Consider the following 19,031-nt stretch of genomic DNA (forward strand, 5'->3'; position numbering starts at 1 on the left):
ATTATCCACTGAAAACGTACACCCTCAAAAACCACTTAGAATATAAAATATATCATGCCAGTGCCCATAAGGAAAGTGAACACTCAGGAGAACCGAGCAGTGCTGTAGGAACTTTTTATATGATAAAGGAATTCAAAAACGGTATAATCAATCATCTTATTGATTTGTATTGACGCTGTGAACCAATGTACAAATAAAAAGGTATACATAGCTATCCATGTTGCAGAGGTCGGATGCTATTAGTTGTGAGTCAGCCATAATGATTCCACTTTGCAGTGCTGGAGTAAATACACTATGTTACCTTGTAGTTTAATTCGAAATGCCATTTAAGTCATGCACTGGTTCAGATGGTTATTTGTATACCCCGTGCGTAAACATCCCGGAACAGAATGTCCGTCCCCCCGTCCCCCCACTCCTCCAGAGGAAGGGAACCAGTCACACCAGCGCACAGCAGACATGGCAGCCGAGCGCACCGGAGCGGCTCTCGAGGAAACGGACGAGGTTCATTCATCAGATTTGGAGTTTCAGGAACACGGTGGTAACATCCCGAAGAGACATGCCCGGGTTACCGTGAAGTACAACCGGAAGGAGCTGCAGAGGCGGCTGGACGTGGAGAAGTGGATCGACGAGAGCCTGGAGCGGCTGTACGCGGGGCAGGTGGGTGGAGGAGCGACCTTAAATACTAAAACAAGTCTGTATTGTACAAAAAGCAGTGGTGGGACAAATGTTAAGATAGGCCTACTTTACTTAAGTAAAAGTACAAATACATCAGCGTCAAGATACCCCAGTAAAAGTAAAAGTCCTGCATTTAAAATATCACATAAGTAAAAGCAGGCTATAGGAGTAATATCAGCAACATGTAATTAAACTATTAAAAGTAAAAGTACTTATTCTGCAGAAAATGTGCCTCCATATGTGATATTTTATTATGCATGGCATTATTAGAATGTTAATAGTGTTGCATTAATAAGCAATTTACTTTTGTGGACAAACAACATAAATACACAGATACATAAATTATTGTTGTTTTTTGTACTTTCTTGTCATGCAATTGGTTATTTGTCCTTTTTACCTTAAACTGATATTCCACTGGTTTGTAATGCAACATCTGAAAAGTAACTAAAGCTGTCAGACAGTACATCTGTTGGAGTAAAAGTACAATATTTATATGAGATGTAGTAAAGTATGAAGTAGCATTAAATGGAAATACTTAAGTGAAGTACAAGTTACTCAAATTGTACTTAAGTACAGTTCTTAAGCAAATGAACTTAGTTACTTTCCACCGCTAATAATAAGACAGTATCCTAATCAAACAACATGTCATTAAAGATTATGTACAATTGTGAAGGTGTGACTCCATAGTTGAAGTATGGGAAATGAAGCAGGACGCTTTCAATATAAAGTTATTATATTTCAATAATTTGGTATATTGAGATTACAAAGTCCTGAGCTGCAGGCCTCCTGTGGGGGGGGGGCTGAGGGGATGATCATTAGGAGGAGAGGTGGCCCACCCTGGTTCTCCTTACAAGGCCAAGCATCCTGTGCTCCACAGCTGTCCCCTTCCCAGAGATCTGTATATGTCTCTGGGCTTGCCTTACATGGTCACTGTGGAACTGAGAGAGAACATAATTTATGTGAAAAAGGATACGGAGCAGAGAAGGAGCTGTTGTTCAAATCCCAGGAGGACACCTCACATCTGGACTCTGAGGCGACTGACAGGGGTTAAGGGTCTCTCAAGAGGACATTTTTGGACATGAAGTGTGTGTTTGTGCTGTTTAGCCAAGTATGTTAAATTATAGAACATATCGGCAGATCATCTCAATAATAAGACAGTTCTTTGAAGCAAAAGGAGCAAACAGGGCTCAATGGATTCAAGGAATTCACAGGCTTTAATTGTCTTATGCATAAAGCTATTTCGTTAGCAAGGACAATCTTAAGTTCCAAGCTCCTCCAACAATGCAACTTACTATATTACATTACATGTCACTTGTTAGACGCTTTTATCCAAAGCGACTTCCATACTCAATACTGTGGGCAATCCCCACAGGAGCAATTTGGGGTGAAGTGACTCAGGGACACAACGACATGCTGACTGCAGTGGGGTTCGAACCTGTGACCACCTGATCCCAACACCAAGGCTCTATCTGCGCCACACGCCTCCCTATATACTTAACATAAAAAGAAAAATACACACAATAGTGCAATAGACATTACATTGCAGGAATAAGACGACATACATTTAATATGAGTTAATTTTACATATTATACAGTAGAATAAACATTTCAATAATATATAAATATGTGTTTTTTTGGAATGAATAGATGTACAGAGTAACAGTGTAATTTAAACACAGAGAATGAAGCCTTCAATAAAATATTTTCCCCAAAATCAATGGCATATTCACATGAACCTCACATCAAAACATAGATTTGATGCAGTATTAGGAGAAAATGGTCACTTTGGAAACTCTTATTTTCATTGTAATGGTTCATATCTGTTTTGTATTCTCTAACTACTCTAGACAGGATTTATTTTGTTGAACACACTAACAGAGGTGTGTTTTTCCAGTGAGATGGACCTGGATGTGGACGATGTGACCTGAATGTGATCTGTGGGGCTGGAGAGCAGAAGTCCTGTCTGTGTCAATGGGATTACACAGTTCAGTGGTAGCCTGGGCAGATTCCACTGTCCCTTTCGCCCAGCTAAACTGGAACAACAACTGTTTGTTCAAACAGAACAAGCCACTCTCTCATTGCTAAGTGAACATTGTCACCATTCAGCCCTCAGAGCCTAAACATGCAAGTGATGGATATGCAATGTGTGCAGGCGGACTCTAAAGTCTTCAGTTGCTCGACACATGGTTACAGGATGCTAAATATTTCCTTCTGCTATTATCTCCACCAGTACCTGAGGGTTCCCTGGAATGAACTGTTTGTGTAAATGGATCATGGCTCCTGCGTATATTTACAGTTGCACCAATATTTGTAGCCGTGGTATTTCTATGGCTGCAGGTCAGTCAGTTTGTTCTTAGGCCACCATGAGGTTCATTCTGCAGTGCAGAGGGAAATAGCTTGTCAACGAATGAATGGATTGCCCTGACATTTGCTACAGTTATTCAATGTCTGTACGGATGATAAATGAACATTCCCTTTGACCCATTGACTTTCCCTCTTGCAACACCAGTTGGTCAGAGTTCATCTTAAATACATACAGTTGCAAGAAAAAGTCCACAGAATATGTTGCCAGTAGTGCTGTGGAACATCCAGGTGCTCTTTTGCAAACTTCAAACGTGCAGCAATGTTTTTTTCTGGACAGCAGTGGCTTCCTCCGTGGTGTCCTCCCATGAACTCCATTCTTGTTCAGTGTTTTATGTATCGTAGATTCGTCAACAGAGATGTTAGCATGTGCCAGAGATTTCTTTAAGTCTCTAGCTGACACTCTAGGATTCTTCTTCACCTCATTGAGCATTCTGCGCTGTGCTCTTGCAGTCATCTTTACAGGACGGCCACTCCTAGGGAGAGTAGCAACAGTGCTGAACTTTCTCCATTTATAGACAACTTGTCTTACCATGGACTGATGAACATCAAGGCTTTTAGAGATACTTTTGTAACCCTTTCCAGCTTTATGCAAGTCAACCATTCTTAATCGTAGGTCTTCTGAGAGCTCTTTTGTGCGAGGCATGGTTCACATCTGGCAATGCTTCTTAAGAATAGCTAATTCAAAACTGGTGTGTATTTTTTATAGGGCAGGGCAGCTTTAACCAACACCTCCAATCTCGTCTCATTGATTGGACTCCAGGTTGGCTGACTCCTGACTCCAAGTAGCTCTTGAAGAAGTCTTTAGCCTAGGGGTTCACATACTTTTTCCACCCTGCACTGTGAATGTTTACATGGTGTGTTCAATAAAAACATGAAAACATATCATTGTTTGTGTGGTATTAGTTTAAAGCAGACTGTGTTTGTCTATTGTTGTGACTTAGATGAAGATCAGAACACATTTTATGACTAACTTATGCAGAAATCCAGGTAATTCCAAAGGGTTCACATACTTTTTCTTGCAACTGTATTTCAACATTTAGGCTATTAATGGATTGAAAAGGATTGTTTTTTTAGATATCAGTGGTTCTCAGAAAGTCAATTGTCCTCTGACCTTTCCTCTTGCGCCACCATCAGCGTAACCCTATGGCATACTGTTGCCCTCAGGCAACAAACCACTTCTTTCGACCTCACACTGGCCCTCTAAATATTTAATTTTTTAAAAATATACACAATGTCACCTGACATGCTGGTTTCCAATACAATGAGGGAATGATATGGGTGTGGCATTTTGTCTGGGGGTGGAGCAGTCCTTTCTGCAAGCAAAGCTGCAGGGGACTCAGGGCCACCACTTGGTAAGATACATTTCACTTTTTAACATATTAGAAATGTACACAACTTAAAATAAAAAATATATGCATGTGCATGAATACGTAAAGAAGTATATTTGATTGTTTAAAGGCTTATTATGTATTTATAAATTTGCTAAAACTATGTTTTTTTGTTCGTTGCCTCAGGGCAACACTGTGCACTTAGACCACTTTTTTCCAGGCAATATCATGCAAGTGTGCAAATGTGCTCAGCTGTAAAATGATAAACCTAGTCAATGTTTTTACATCTACTGATATTTACAGGACACGGACCACATTTTAAAATTGATATGATATCAGGGACCCCTAAGCTCCTAAAACACATGGTGACATTTTTTATTTCAAAATAAAAAGTCATGCCATAGAGCAGGGGTGGGGAACCTTTTTCCTCTCAAGGGCCATTTACATTTTTACAACATCCTCCGAGGGCCGTACAAATTATTGACCTCTGCTTAAAAAAACTAAAATCACAGCCCATTCATTTGGCCTTTCTTTCATAATGTGCAAACCTTAAACTCTTAATCCAGATATCTTACCATGACTCGCATATGCATGCACGTGCACGGTTGTGGCATGACCACCAAAACAGAAAGATATGGACACAAGATGTGTGCAAATGTATTTAGTTTCCTGTCCATGTGGACATTATTTAAGTGGGGGGGACCTAACCTCCTCTAGGGGGGTACGGGGGCATGCTCCCCCGGGAAGATTATTTTTTAAATATTGAAGTTAAGAGCATCAATCTGGTGCACTTTGAGAGCAAAATGAAGAGATCTATGGATACATCTCTCAACACCCATATGAAACAGAACTGTAAACAGATTTCTTCTTCTTTATGAATATTTTACTAATCACTCCCCTTTTAAACTGTATTCTTGTTTATTAATAATAACTTTGTTTTACTGTCATATAATAATAATAATAATACATTTGATTTCTATAGCGCTTTTCTTGAACCCAAAGACGCTTTACATTTGGGAGGGAGGGTAGACAAACAAAACAAAAACAAAAACAAAGCCAAAAAGAAACAAAGAAACAAAACAAAACAGAAAAGCAGTCAGGAGGAAGTTGGCTGAGAGGGGGGGGGGGGGGGGCTTATGGATACAGAGTTGAAGAGGTGGGTTTTGAGGCGGGACTGGAACAGGGTGAGGGACTCAGACTCACGGAGGTCTTGGGGGCGGGAGTTCCAGAGCTTCGGGGCTGCCACAGAGAAGGCTGTATCCCCGAAGCTCCGGAGTTTGGCCTTGGGGATGGAAAGCAAACCGGCTGAGGTTGGTCAGATGGTGGAAGGCTTTGAAAGTGAGGACCAGGAGTTTAGTGGATGCAGCAGGGGCGGACTGGGACACAAATTCAGCCCGGGACGTTCAGACCAAGCGGCAAACTCTGGGGAACAGCCGGGAAGCCAATACGGAAGTGCCACACACTGCAGTTCATATATTGGCCGATAGGCGATGGCTGCAGAAAGGAGCAATTTCCATAGACCCCATGTTAAAATGGCCAACTTTACAGCAGAAAAAAACATGTTTCTACCCCTGGCTCCATACATTTTTATTATCGATATAGTTAGATTCCACCTTCATGATTATGAATCTGTGGGTGAATTGTTTTCTAACACGACCCTTTTATTTATATTAGGTCTTAAAGTTTGTGCATACATTAGGGCGTGGTCACGTTGATGGACACGTACATGCCTCACTGTCAGCTAACAGCAACTTGTCCACTCTGCTAGGCTACAACCATAGAGGGCAGGCTACAACGTTAGTTAGTCATAGTACTGTACTTGACCCTTTAGCTTTAGCCGTGTTCGTGGTGATTGTGCCTTTTAGGGAATATTGTTACAAATACCAGACAATTAAAATGTCGTGCTGTACGCTTGAATGTACTAACAGAACTTCCAAGAAGTCTAAAATGATAATATTGTACATGTTAACCCCGTTCGCAGGTGTTTGTGTGCTTGGTAGCTTAGCTTGTTACTTATTAGCCAGCTAAGGACGTAACCCTTTATGCATACATATACATTTTAGTTTATGATTCAGCCTTGGGTAAGACTTTTATAGTCTATGGCTATGACGCCCATAATGCTAAACGGGAGCAAATGTTAATAGGGGACCCAATTGGTGGCCGCCGGAGCTAACGGAGCCGCAGGGGGCTAGCTCCAGCCGGCGTCCCGGAGCTAGCCCACTGCGGCTCCGTTAGGTCCGGGCGGTGGAGTCCGTCTTTTCTCAACGTGTGAATGACAAGCATTAAGAATAACAAAATATAGCTAATTCTCTTGCAGATTGTCTCATTTGATTATGAATGTAACGTTTATATAGGGGAACTACACTGTTAGCAGTAACTTGGTATGCATGTATTTCATGTTAGCTTAGCTTCTTAGCCTGAGCTAGCTCTGTTTACTTCCGGAGGCAGCAGGTCCCGCCTCGGCTCCGCCTCTTTGCCCTTATTTGGAGCAGGCGGGATTAGACTCTGACGTCACAGTCGAGCCGTTAGTGGCCGACTCCGCCTACTAAGGGCTTCACGGCAACTCTGCAGAATCCTATGGGTGACGTCACGGACACTACGTCCATTTATATATACAGTCTATGGTTCAGACGCACCGGCCGGGCCCACACACCGGGCCGCCGCCCACACATGCGGGCCACCCTTGAAGCCTACAGATAAATGATACATCTACTATGCTCATATACTGTATAAATATGGCTAGATTCCTCAGAGTCAAGCCATAACATAAAAGAGATGGACAACAGGAGTAAGGTGCAAAATGAAACCTTCCTTTAGTTAAGGTGTCTTAAACATTTCCGTGTCATGTGTGAAGTGTGTCAAAGTGGCTGACTGTAGGAGTCAGTAGGCTTGTTTGAGACGCGTTGCGGCTCGCCACGAAAGTAGACGAGAGTAGCCGATCGCAGCCGGGGGAGGTCTCAAAAAGCTCGCCTGAAGTCGGACAGCTCCGAGTCGGCTTCGCCTTCTTCTTCGCCTTCTTCTTCGCCTTCTTCTTCGCCTTCTTCTTCGCCTTCTTCTTCGCCTTCTTCTTCGCCTTCTTCTTCGCCTTCTTCTTCTTCTCTCGGTTTTTTGGCGGATTGCAAACAACTTTAAGGTGCATACCGCCACCTCCGGAGTCGGCTTGACTCGGTTTGCATTTATAAAGAATGCACAAATGTGTTTAATCGTTAATGTCAGATATGTACTAAGTAAATACATTTGTTCCTGCTCAAGATTAGATTCAACTTTATTGTTATTGCACATATTACAGGTACTGAGACAACGAAATGCAGTTTAGCTTCTACCCAGGTGCAACAAGCAGTAAAGTGAAAAGTAATGTACACAATAGACAGAATAAAATATAGAATGAATTGAATGATGAATAAACAGTGAGGGGTATGCATATACACAGCAGCCTGTGAGCAGTATGAACAGTGTGTATGAATATGCTAAGATATATAAAGTATGAAAACGGTAAGCAGTGCAAGTATAGTATAACATAGATATTAATTTTATGATGATAAACATTGTGGAACAAAGTGTGTGTGTGAATCTAGCTGCGTCAGGGGAGTCTCAAAAATCCACACACAAATGCAGAGAGATTCACATACAAATGCAGAGAGATCCACACACAAATGCAGAGAGATTCACACACAGAAAGCGTTTTTTATATAAATGTAACAACACTCAAATGTGTTTTTGATGTAACTATTTGTGTGTGGATGAGAAATATATTTGTGAAACTTTTAAATAACTCATCTCTCTCGAGTTTTATTTTTGAGCTTTGCTAAAAGCCACTGCATCAAGTGTCCTACGTGGGTTGCCGTCCGGAGTTGTCCAATATGGCGGACCATCTCGCACATGCGCAGTACAGATCGGGCAGGGGGACAGATCGGCTAGTGACAATCTCTTTGCTTTTTTGTCGAGGGAAACAATTCGCAGCTTACTTCCGGGTTTTAGGATGCGTCACTGCAACTCTCTCATCTCCTCTTCACACACTCCACTTTTCGCAGCACACGTACTTACAGCCAATCAGCTCTGAATTATGTGAGATGACGTATGGTGGGGATGGCAGCTCAGTGCCCCGATGGTCATTATTTTTTTGCCACACACATTAAATTGAAAAATACTCTGAGCATGCGCAGTGTAGTTTTTACAGTCACCTTAGACAGTGAGAGGGAGGGGCATGATCGGGTTTTGTCCCACATGGCTCAAAACGTCTCAATAGGCACACACTGTAGACACTAATTAGAATAACACAGACTAAAACAGCAATATACAGACGAATCAGATGATTAAACGTGATCTTAAAATATATTTTATATATATTTTTATTTATTTTGTTGTAATCATTATTTTTAATACTTTCTGCTGACTGGGTGGGGCTGTGCCTGTCGCCACTGTGTGTACGGCTCCTTATGGGTACTGACATTTCTGAAGTACCGGAGCGGCGTTCTGGTGCTCAGAACTGCACCCCTGTCAGACGAGATATATACCACGTGATGACACGTTAGGCTTGTGTTGTGTTCAAGGACCCTGACCGTGGCCAGGAAAAACAGGCACTCGCTTTTTTAATTATTTTGCGGTCTAGATTTTTATTTATTTTTTGCGTGTGTTTATAAATTACCTCCAAGGCTGTATCAAATGGTCTCGCGGGCCATATATGGCCCGGGGGCCGGAGGTTCCCCACCCCTGCCATAGAGGGTTACATTTTTTTCTATTTTTATTAAAGTATCTCAACAATTATTTCTGTGACATTTGGTACAGACATTCATGATTTTAGCAATTGTGACTGTGATCCCCACTGTGGCAGTGGCGTGCACAGACATTTATAGGGGCAGGGAAGAGAAAAAAAAGGGCACCTTCTGAGTCGTCGTGGCGGTCTGGCGTTCGCCCCGCGCGCGAAATTGTGCGCGGAAATTTGCCGGATAATGGCGGATTTTGTTAGTTTCTTTTCGGTTTTTGGTTATTCCTTCCATCTCTCCCTCATTTTGGTCATCATCAGAGAGCACTGTTTCTGAACATGGTGCTGCTCTGGACTCTGACATTTCTGCTTCATCTGTGTCTGACTCAGAGATATTTTCTATGGATTTGTCTCCCTCATCTTAGATGGACTATTGCAGGACAGCAGGGGGCTGCTTCCCTGAGCCTGCTGTAGCAGCCTAGAATACAAACAATATAGAATATGATGTTTATTTCAATTATTTGGGTAAGGCAATGCAATGCATGATAACATTAAGACTCACCAGACTTTAACTGTCATGGCCAAAATTCAACACCCTACCACATAGTTGTTGTTTTTTTGTCATTTGGTAAGTAGCTTCATGTCTGATTTAGTATCACTTAGTGTGGTTAAAATAAATTGTGGGCCTCTCAATACAATTATATTATTATTTATTATTATTATTACTACTATTATTATCACAGTTCAAATCTGAGCATGAAAGGGCTCTAGACAGACAGTGTGTCCCTTAACATGACTCTGGTATTGACTCTGACCTTTCTTCTTCATCTTCATCATTGATGATGGGTAAGGGTTCATCAGGCACATCTGCATCCTCAACTTCCTTGCTGGTAGGCTCAGGCTGCTTTACCCAGGAGAGCAGAGAGCTGCTTCCCCGGGCTGCCTGCTGTAGCTCTCTTTTCTTTTCTTATCCTGACTCTTCTTGGCATTATTCTACAAGTGGTAAATGTAAATGAGCTAAATCAATGTACTGCTCTGCTGTGCATGATAATTAAGGGTTAATCTCCTAGAAACATTTAACAGCAGCATTAATGTAAACCTATAAGGTTACTACTACTTATATTGTACTTTATGAGGCATTTTTACTTTACTTGAGTATTTCCCATTTTCAATACATTTACTTCTACTCCACTACATCTCAGATGCAAATATTCTACTTTTACTCCACTACAATTATTTGAAAACTTTAGTTACTAGTTACTATGTGGATTTTGATTAAGATTATTACAAAACATACATTTAATCACTTCAGCCCTAGCATAATGACGCATTGTGAGCGTGTAGATCTGCTATTTTCAAAAGTGCACAACGAGACTAAATGGATGGATGCAAGAAAATAAGTAAAGTTATAGTTTAGTTTGGCATCTGATTTAGGGGACTAAACAATACACTCGTTGTATTTGTTACCTGGTGGTTACTTACTTGGTCGTCACTAGGGCACTTCGTGTTGCTGCGTGCTGCTGCACCACACACCCGCCGTGGCCTGTCTGACTGAGTGACTGACTGTCTGCTCTGCGCGATAAGCGTTCACGTTGAGAGCAGGGAAGGGAGGGGCTGCAGCCAGGGCACGTACGGGAGTGCCGCGGGGCACGTGTGGGGATGTCTGACAAAATTACATCGCGCATTTGGGGCATTGTTGTATATATTAGAAGCTTTTAATCCAGAATTGATCGATGTTACCATGAGCCACATACAATAAACTGTAAAAAACGAACTTTCAAAAGGGCACATTGCTGTCCTGAGGGCAAAACGGGCAGGTGCTCAAGCACTACCTAGAGTCTATGTGTGCACGTCTCTGCACTGTGGCAATTGTAACTGTGATCCCCAGACCTACTTATGACCTGATACCTGATGGCAATCCTATCAGCCTCAGCTGTACTTTGTGTTAAATGCTATCTAGCAAACGTTAGCATGCTAACATGCTAAACTATCTGCAGTCTCACAGACGCACTTATCTACAGATACTGAGATATTTTCCTAATCCTAACACTAGCTGTGTGTCCGCACAAAGACCTAGGTCCTAGACCGTTAGATCATAATTACATTACATTACCTTACATTGCATTTAGCTGACGCTTTTATCCAAAGCGACTTACAATAAGTACATTCGACCAGGAAGACACAACCTTGAAGAAAACAGAATCATATAAGTACATCAGGTTTCATAGAGCCAAACATTTCAAGTGCTACTCAACTGGCTATAGATAAGCCAGTCATTTATCAGTATATAAGTGCTTTGTTAATAAATCTATCGCTCGAGGTGGAGTCGAAAGAGATGAGTTTTCAGTCTGCGCCGGAAGGTGTGTAAGCTTTCTGCTGTCCTGATGTCAATGGGGAGCTCATTCCACCATTTTGGAGCCAGGATAGCAAACCCACGTGTTTTTGCTGATGGGAACTTGGGTCCCCCTCACAGCGAGGGTGCAGCGAGTCGTTTGGCTGATGCAGAGCGTAGTGCACGCGCTGGGGTGTACAGTTTAACCATGTCCTGGATGTACGAAGGGCCAGATCCATTCGCAGCATGGTAAGCAAGTACCAGTGTCTTGAAGTGGATTCTAGCAGTTACCGGAAGCCAGTGAAGGCAGTGGAGGAGCGGCGTGGTGTGGGAAAATGTAGGAAGGTTGAAGACCAAACGAGCCGCTGCATTCTGGGTGAGCTGCAGAGGTCGGATGGCACATGCAGGTAGACCAGCCAGGAGGGAGTTGCAGTAGTCTAGGCGTGAGATGACGAGAGCCTGGACCAGAACCTGCGTCGCTTTCTGTGTCAGCTGGGGACGTATCTTCCTGATGTTGGAAAGCGTGTATCTGCAGCAACGGGTTGTAGCAGCGATGTTTGCAGTGAAGGACAGGTTGTTATCTAGGATCACACCCAGATTCCTTGCAGTCTGAGTCGGGGAAACAACAGAGGTGCCGATGTTGATAGTCAGGTCAAGAGTGGGACAATCTTTTCCCGGAAGGAAAAGCAGCTCAGTCTTGTCAAGGTTGAGCTTGAGGTGATGAGCAGACATCCACTGAGAGATGTCAGCTAGACAAGCAGAGATGCGTGCGACGACCTGGGTCTCTGAGCGGGGAAAGGACAGAAATAATTGGGTGTCGTCAGCGTAGCAGTGGTATGAAAAACCATGCGGGCTAATGACTGATCCGAGCGAGTTTGTGTACAGGGAGAAGAGGAGGGGACCAAGAACAGAGCCCTGAGGGACCCCTGTAGTTAATTGACAAGGGTCGGACTCAGACCCTCTCCAAGTTACCCTGTAGGTACGGTCTTTGAGGTATGAGGTGAGGAGGGAAAGTGCAGAGCCTGAAACTCCAAGTTTTTGGAGAGTGTGAAGGAGGATCTGATGGTTCACTGTGTCGAATGCAGCAGACAGGTCCAACAGGATGATGACAGAGGAGAGGGATGCTGCTTTGGAAGTGTGCAGTTCCTCAGTGACAGCAATGAGAGCAGTTTCTGTGGAGTGACCTGCCTTGAAACCAGACTGGTGCGGATCCAGAAGGTTGTTCTGATGGAGATAACAGGAGAGTTGTTTAAAGACAGCACGTTCAAGTGTTTAAGACAGGAACGGGAGTAGAGAGACAGGCCTGTAGTTTATAACATCAGACGGGTTGAGAGTGGGTTTCTTTAGGAGAGGGTTTACTCTTGCCTCCTTGAGAGTGTTTGGAAAGTGACCAGAAGTTAGAGAAGTGTTGATGAAATGGGAGAGAAACGGTCGAATATCAGGAGCGATAGTCTGAAGGAGGTTTGAAGGGATAGGGTCCAGAGGACAGGTGGTAGGGCGGGCAGAGGTAATGAGGGTAAGAACCTCACTTGGAGAGAGAGGGGAAAATTAGGTTAGTGTGTTGGTGGAAGGAGGGTCTGGTGACCCAGCGGTGAGTAAAGGTGAGTCAGAAAAAGAAGAGCGAATATCATCAACCTTTTTTTCAAAGTGGATAACAAAGTCGCTTGACAGAAGTGAGGAGGGGGAGGGGCTTTGGGAGGGTCCAAGAGGGTGGAGAAGATGGAAAATAGTTTTTTGGGATTGGAATAGGAAGATTGGATCTTATCTTGAAAGAAAGTGCTTTTTGCCTGAGAGATCGAAGCAGAGAAAGAGGAGAGGAGAGCCTGATAGGTTAGGAGGGTCGTCACGGTGTTTGGATTTCCACCGTTTCCGCTCTGCTGCCCTAAGGACGGTTCTATTAGCACGCAGTGCATCATTTAGCCAGGGAGCAGGAGGGGACTGACGAGCCTGCCGAGATGTGAGAGGAGAGAGAGAGTCCAGAGAGGATGAGAGAGTAGAGAGGAGAGTTTCTGCAGCAGAGTTTGGAGGCAGGAGTTGGAACGAGTCAGAGGAAGGGAGGGCTGAGAGCACCGATGAGGCAAAGGTAGAGGGGGAGAGGGAACGAAGGTTACGGCGGACAAGTGCAGGATGAGAAGAGATTAGTTTGTTATGTTTGGAAAGAATGAAATGAAGAAGTGATCGGATGTGTGGAGCGGGTTTACAGAGAGGTTAGAAGTAGCGCAGTTCCTTGAGAATATGAGATCAAGGACATTGCCAGCTTTATGAGTCGGTGGGGACGGAGACAGTGAGAAAGCAAAGGCGGTTAACAGAGATGTTAGTTCGTCTATCTTCCCTGTCTGGAGGTTGAAGTCTCCAAGAAGTACAGCGGGAGGACCAGTTTCAGGGATGTGTGAGAGGAGATTATCTAATTCCTCCAAGAAGTCCCCCAAGGCGCCTGCTTAACATCAGCAGGCTAGCATTGTTAGCATGTTGACAGCTTAGCCTTACAGAGCCACGAGCATGGCAACACACCTTCAGGCTTTTCACTTTAACAGTGTATCAAAATTAATGATGCTTAAAGGTTGCTTATTATACTCTTTTTCAACAATATATTATAGGTCTTAATTATTTACAAAACAAGTCTCTGAAGAGTTTGGCTGAAATACCAAACAGATCATGCATTGTAGCATCTAGCATGCCATAAACCCCTCTGTTTCAGCAATGTTTCAAAAGTGCCGATTCTGTGTATTTAGCTTTAATGCTAATGAACTGCTGCTGGCCACGCCCCTCTGAAAAGTGATTAGTTTGAAAAAACACAAAGGTGCTCTAGGAGGAGATTTAGGTAATAAGGTTGGTTATTGGCTAATGGTTGCACAACCCATAAAAACCTTGTGACATCACAAAGTGGCCAAAATCTGATCAGCTAATTTTTAGAGAGGTTTTTATATAGATAGATCAAGACAAAAAGAGAGCGAACCTTTTTCATCATCATCATCATCATCAAAGTTTATTTATATGGTTCAGTATGATACTTTATTATAATGTTTATGATAATTAAGAGTCTGTACGGTTTTGTTTTATCAGGAAGGTGACATGCCAGAGGAGGTGAACATTGACGACCTGATTGGCCTGCCTAACGATGATGAGCGAGTCAACAAGTTACAGGTAACATGACCTGCGTGTGAGAAACTTTAAGAATATTTAATAGTGCAGTGTTAAATAATGGTTTAAATTCACCTCATGCTCATGATTGAAGTCTTTCTGCACCAAGATGAAGATATTTTGTGAAGAGAACCAACATTAACACACACATATTCACAATAACCCTTACACATCATTGCTATTTTATGATTTTATTTATTTCTTTTTAATCTTAATTACTTGGACTATTCTGTTCAACAATTCACTCATATACATATGTTATAGTTGATACTGTAACAGTGATTGATATTGTTAGGTCTTAAAATTACTTTGTGTCTGGTTTGTTAAAACATTATCCCTCTTTCTTTGACAGAAGCTCCTTCGAACGTGCAACAACAACACAGAGGTATGTTTAACTTGGATGTTTTTAGATTTGTAATTATTATGCATACCTTATATGCAAATGTGCAGTTTAAGTGTCTGTGTACAAATACACACACTGGTCACATGGACCTAAAGGGAAGCTGCAGCTTCTGACACCTCATCCCATAGTTTCTCCACATGCTTTAACAATGGCTTTCTGTGCTCTCTTGCCTTTTTCTGTTCATTTAAAACTGAAACAATGAGTCTTTCTGGACTCAGGCGTTGGCCTCGCTGTGGCCTGGTCTGAGATGCAAACGCTGGCAAAAGAGCAACGAGGGTTAGTGTAGCTGCTGCTTTCTAACTCACACTCTGCTGGGGAGCATTGTTAAGAGAAGTCCATAATTTTTTCAAGTCTTAAAATAACATGTATGTGTGTACACTAAAATCATTCCTGTTTAAACTGGACATATAAAGATCTCCTTCTTATATGCCTCAGATGGTAATGATTGCGAAACTCAAAGTCCTTGCTCAGTGTAAAGATTTATCCCAAAGTGTATCTGAAGTCAATATGTGACTTCAACAGTCTGAGTTTTTCAAATTAAGTGGGCATCTTTCAAAGTAAATCTTATAAAACAGGTTCTGTGTTCCCATGCAGTGGATGAAGAAAAATCATTTGTTACAGAAATGTGTGTAACATTAGAATTATGTAAATGTTGTAACCTTATTTCAACATCAGATGAATGGCAGAATTTGCCTCTCAACACTTTCTTTGAAAAGGTTTTAAAGGGAATCTCTTGATAAGTAGTATGAAAAGAGGACAAATATTTATTTTTATTTGACTGCTGATTAATATCTATAAAACTATAACAAATGAATCTACAGTCTAACAAATGTTTACAGTCAGTATCAAGATAACTTTCCCAGTTGTACCTGTGTTGTTGCCATAACACAGCATGTCACTGTGATTCCTATCAGGCTAAAGACGCTCATACTCAGTATTTTACAAAGTAAGCTGTAGAAGAGGTCACCCAAAGTTTATGCTCAAATAAGTGTTTTTGGATAAGTATTCATGCATCAATGTCAAATATATATATAAAAAAACAGCAATTAGTATCATTAATAGTGTCAATCAATTTAGTTTTTTGTCCTTTTCCATCCCTTTTTGTTGAATATTTGAGATGTTTTAATGTCCATAGATAGAAAAAGCCCTTGGAGAGCAGCGAGGTCCCAGGACTGTAACTGAAGGCTGAGAAACAGTTCCATCTGTGTTCTGTGTTGTGACGTAAATGTGATGATCATTTCTCAAAACTGACAAAATAAATCACTAAAAATAAGTTACCAGAATGTGATCTGTGACATGCCAGAAAAAAACACGGTAACACTTTATATTAAGGTACACAAATTAACCATGAACTACTTGTTAATTAACATGCATATTAGCAGTATATTGGCTCTTTATTAGTCATTATAAAACACTTATTAATGCCTTGTTCTACATGACCATATTCTACAAGTAATATGCCATTAGTTGAGAGTTTTTCCTCAATAACCCTCAAATTAGTGCTGATTTATTGCAAGTAAGGAAGTTGTTGTACATTAGTTTTGGTCTTAATATGGGCCTAATAAGGCAGTAGTAGCACAATAATAGTAATTCTCCCATAATATATTCAACAAAAAGGGATGGAAAAGGACAAACTAAATTGATTGACACTATTAATGATACTAATTGCTGTTTTTTATATATATATTTGACATTGAGGCAGGAATACTTATCCTTTCAAATGTCTTTACTGTAATGGTGGTTTCCTTAATGTTGCAATTGTCCACTGGTAGTCAAGTTTCTCCCCTGAACTCTCCACCCTGCCTGCCTCCCACCTTTCCCCCCTGCCCCAAATGGTCCCCCCCCCCCCCCCACACACACACACACACACACACACACACACACACACACACACACACACACCACACACACACACACACACACACACACACACACACACACACACACACACACACACACACACACACACACACACACACACACACACACACACACACACACACACACAACCTTCCCTCATCCAGCACCAGTCACTTTTCTGCCCATCTCCACTGCACTGAAACTGTACTTTGAACATTTAAAATATATTATTAACATTTTAAATTGTATACCCCGTTTATCTAGGCCCTTTTTGTTTTGTGTTATGTACATATGTTACACTGTGGGACTGCGGGAAACGATATCTCGAGATTTCTGGATGTATAACACATAGTAATTTATTTTTTTTAACAATTTTTTTGACTTTTACCTGTCACTCCTTGGTAACAGTATGTTGTTGTTTGTTTGTTTTAGTTTTTTTCACCAACACTATTTATCAATTTCTAAAATAAATCTTTCAAGTTCTGAGTAGCTTAAATACACAATGTATGTACTGACCATAATATGTTGGTTCTATAGCAAACTGTTTAATGTCTCTTGAGACAGGCTCAGATCTTACACATCCTATTGTTTATGCTGCAATTCTGCTATTATGCTCACAGACCATATCACCATGTGTATGTGGCAATCAGCAATGTTTTAATTGAAGCTAGTGCTGAGGAAGGGAATAAGCAGATGTGTTTAGTTTAGCAGTACTAAATGTAGCAGAGAAACAGGCCCTTATTTATCTTGTCCTACTGCCTTGTCCTGGATACAAATAGGTTAAAGTATACAGAAAGGAAGGAATTATTAGCCATTACTGCTAAATGTTAAAGGAACGTGTTTCGTTTCAGGCAGGGAGGGGAGAGAAACTCCTTCTGGAGGGAACTTTGGGAATTTAGCCTTTGCAGAACATTCACATGAAACCTATACTGTATACTCTAACACACTACAGGAAAGGGAAAACCCCCAAAATACAACAGGGCCACTTTAACATGGATACTGGATCATCTGGGATCATGAATCATATTGAATATACTTGACTTTACATTAGTGACAGCAGACATTATACTTATGAACAAATAACATATAGGGGTCGTATTGACACATTTAAAAGACCCATTGGAACTCTTTAATTGTAGAACATGAATCCCTCTCTACTTCCTGTGACGCTGTTCCCCTCAGGCCTTCATCAGGGATTTGGTGGTGAAGCTGGAGGGAGTTCACAAGCAGGAGGAGCTACAGAGCGAAGGCATCGAGCATCCCATCATCAGCCACAGCCACTACCGCCACGAGCCCTACCACTTCAACAACCACCACTAACCCCCCCCCCCCAAACCAGGCTCTCCGAAGACCCCTCCACCCGGACACACTGCTGCAGACTGGCTGTTCTTTTGAACTATGTAAGGCAAAGACGGACACAACTCACTAACTAAGGCATTATATCTCAAGTGCTCCTGGTACATAGCCTAGCAAAAATAAATAACAACAACAAAGTTTATGGTCCCAAAATGTCTATTCCTATTTCTTAAACCACTCATCAAAGAAATGAAAATGTTTGACTTATCTCATGTGCTAAATAGTCAAGAATATTAAATGAAATAGAAATTCATTAATATATCAATACATCATAGAAACAAATATGTTCTTCCACTCCCAGTATCGACCTTTATATGCAGCACTATAAGCTGTAACTCACGTTTTCTCGTCTGGAACACACTATTTTATCTTGCTCTTATTGATATTATCCTCCTGTCCCCAAGTTAGATGCAACAGTTCTGCACTAACTGATCAAGTCACTGAATAACAATATCATGTTTAACACTTTAGACACATATGACCAATTAACATTAGTTAGATTATGATGTCATGAATGTTACAGTATTTATTGTCATGTTCACAGTACATGTGTGACACTGGAAGTAATCCTGTTGCATTGCTGACACACTGTTGCTTTTTCATTCTTTACTGTCATCCATCCCTTCTGTTTTTGAGACATAGTGTTACTACTATTTAAGTTGCAAAGTGACACTAGTCCTTTCAATTGCAGGAATTCTAAATAAAAATGTGTTTCTCCGTCGGTTCATGTTTCATGTAACAAATGGTGTTCCCCAGGTCAGGAAGCACTGACAATGTGGATTACCTGAACAGTTTACAAAGGACGCTGATTACCTGATTATTATTATAATTATCTACATTTTTGCTGAATGTTTTTAAGGTTCAATTTAA

The 19,031-nt window shown here is 41.6% G+C and overlaps 1 protein-coding gene across 1 annotated transcript; it reads left to right on the forward strand.

Moving 5' to 3' along the window:
* Positions 1-432: 432 nt before the first annotated feature.
* Positions 433-18,886, forward strand: ppp1r14aa (protein phosphatase 1, regulatory (inhibitor) subunit 14Aa). The gene is made up of 4 exons (XM_034226693.1): positions 433-657; positions 14,465-14,545; positions 14,895-14,927; positions 17,988-18,886. Exons 1-4 carry the CDS (start codon positions 457-459, stop codon positions 18,123-18,125), a joined length of 453 nt encoding a protein of 150 aa, XP_034082584.1. The 5' UTR covers positions 433-456; the 3' UTR covers positions 18,126-18,886.
* The last annotated feature ends 145 nt before the right edge of the window (positions 18,887-19,031 follow it).

The sequence above is a fragment of the Gymnodraco acuticeps genome, unplaced genomic scaffold (assembly GCF_902827175.1).
Source record: "Gymnodraco acuticeps unplaced genomic scaffold, fGymAcu1.1, whole genome shotgun sequence".
NCBI classification, from domain to species: Eukaryota; Metazoa; Chordata; class Actinopteri; order Perciformes; family Bathydraconidae; genus Gymnodraco; species Gymnodraco acuticeps.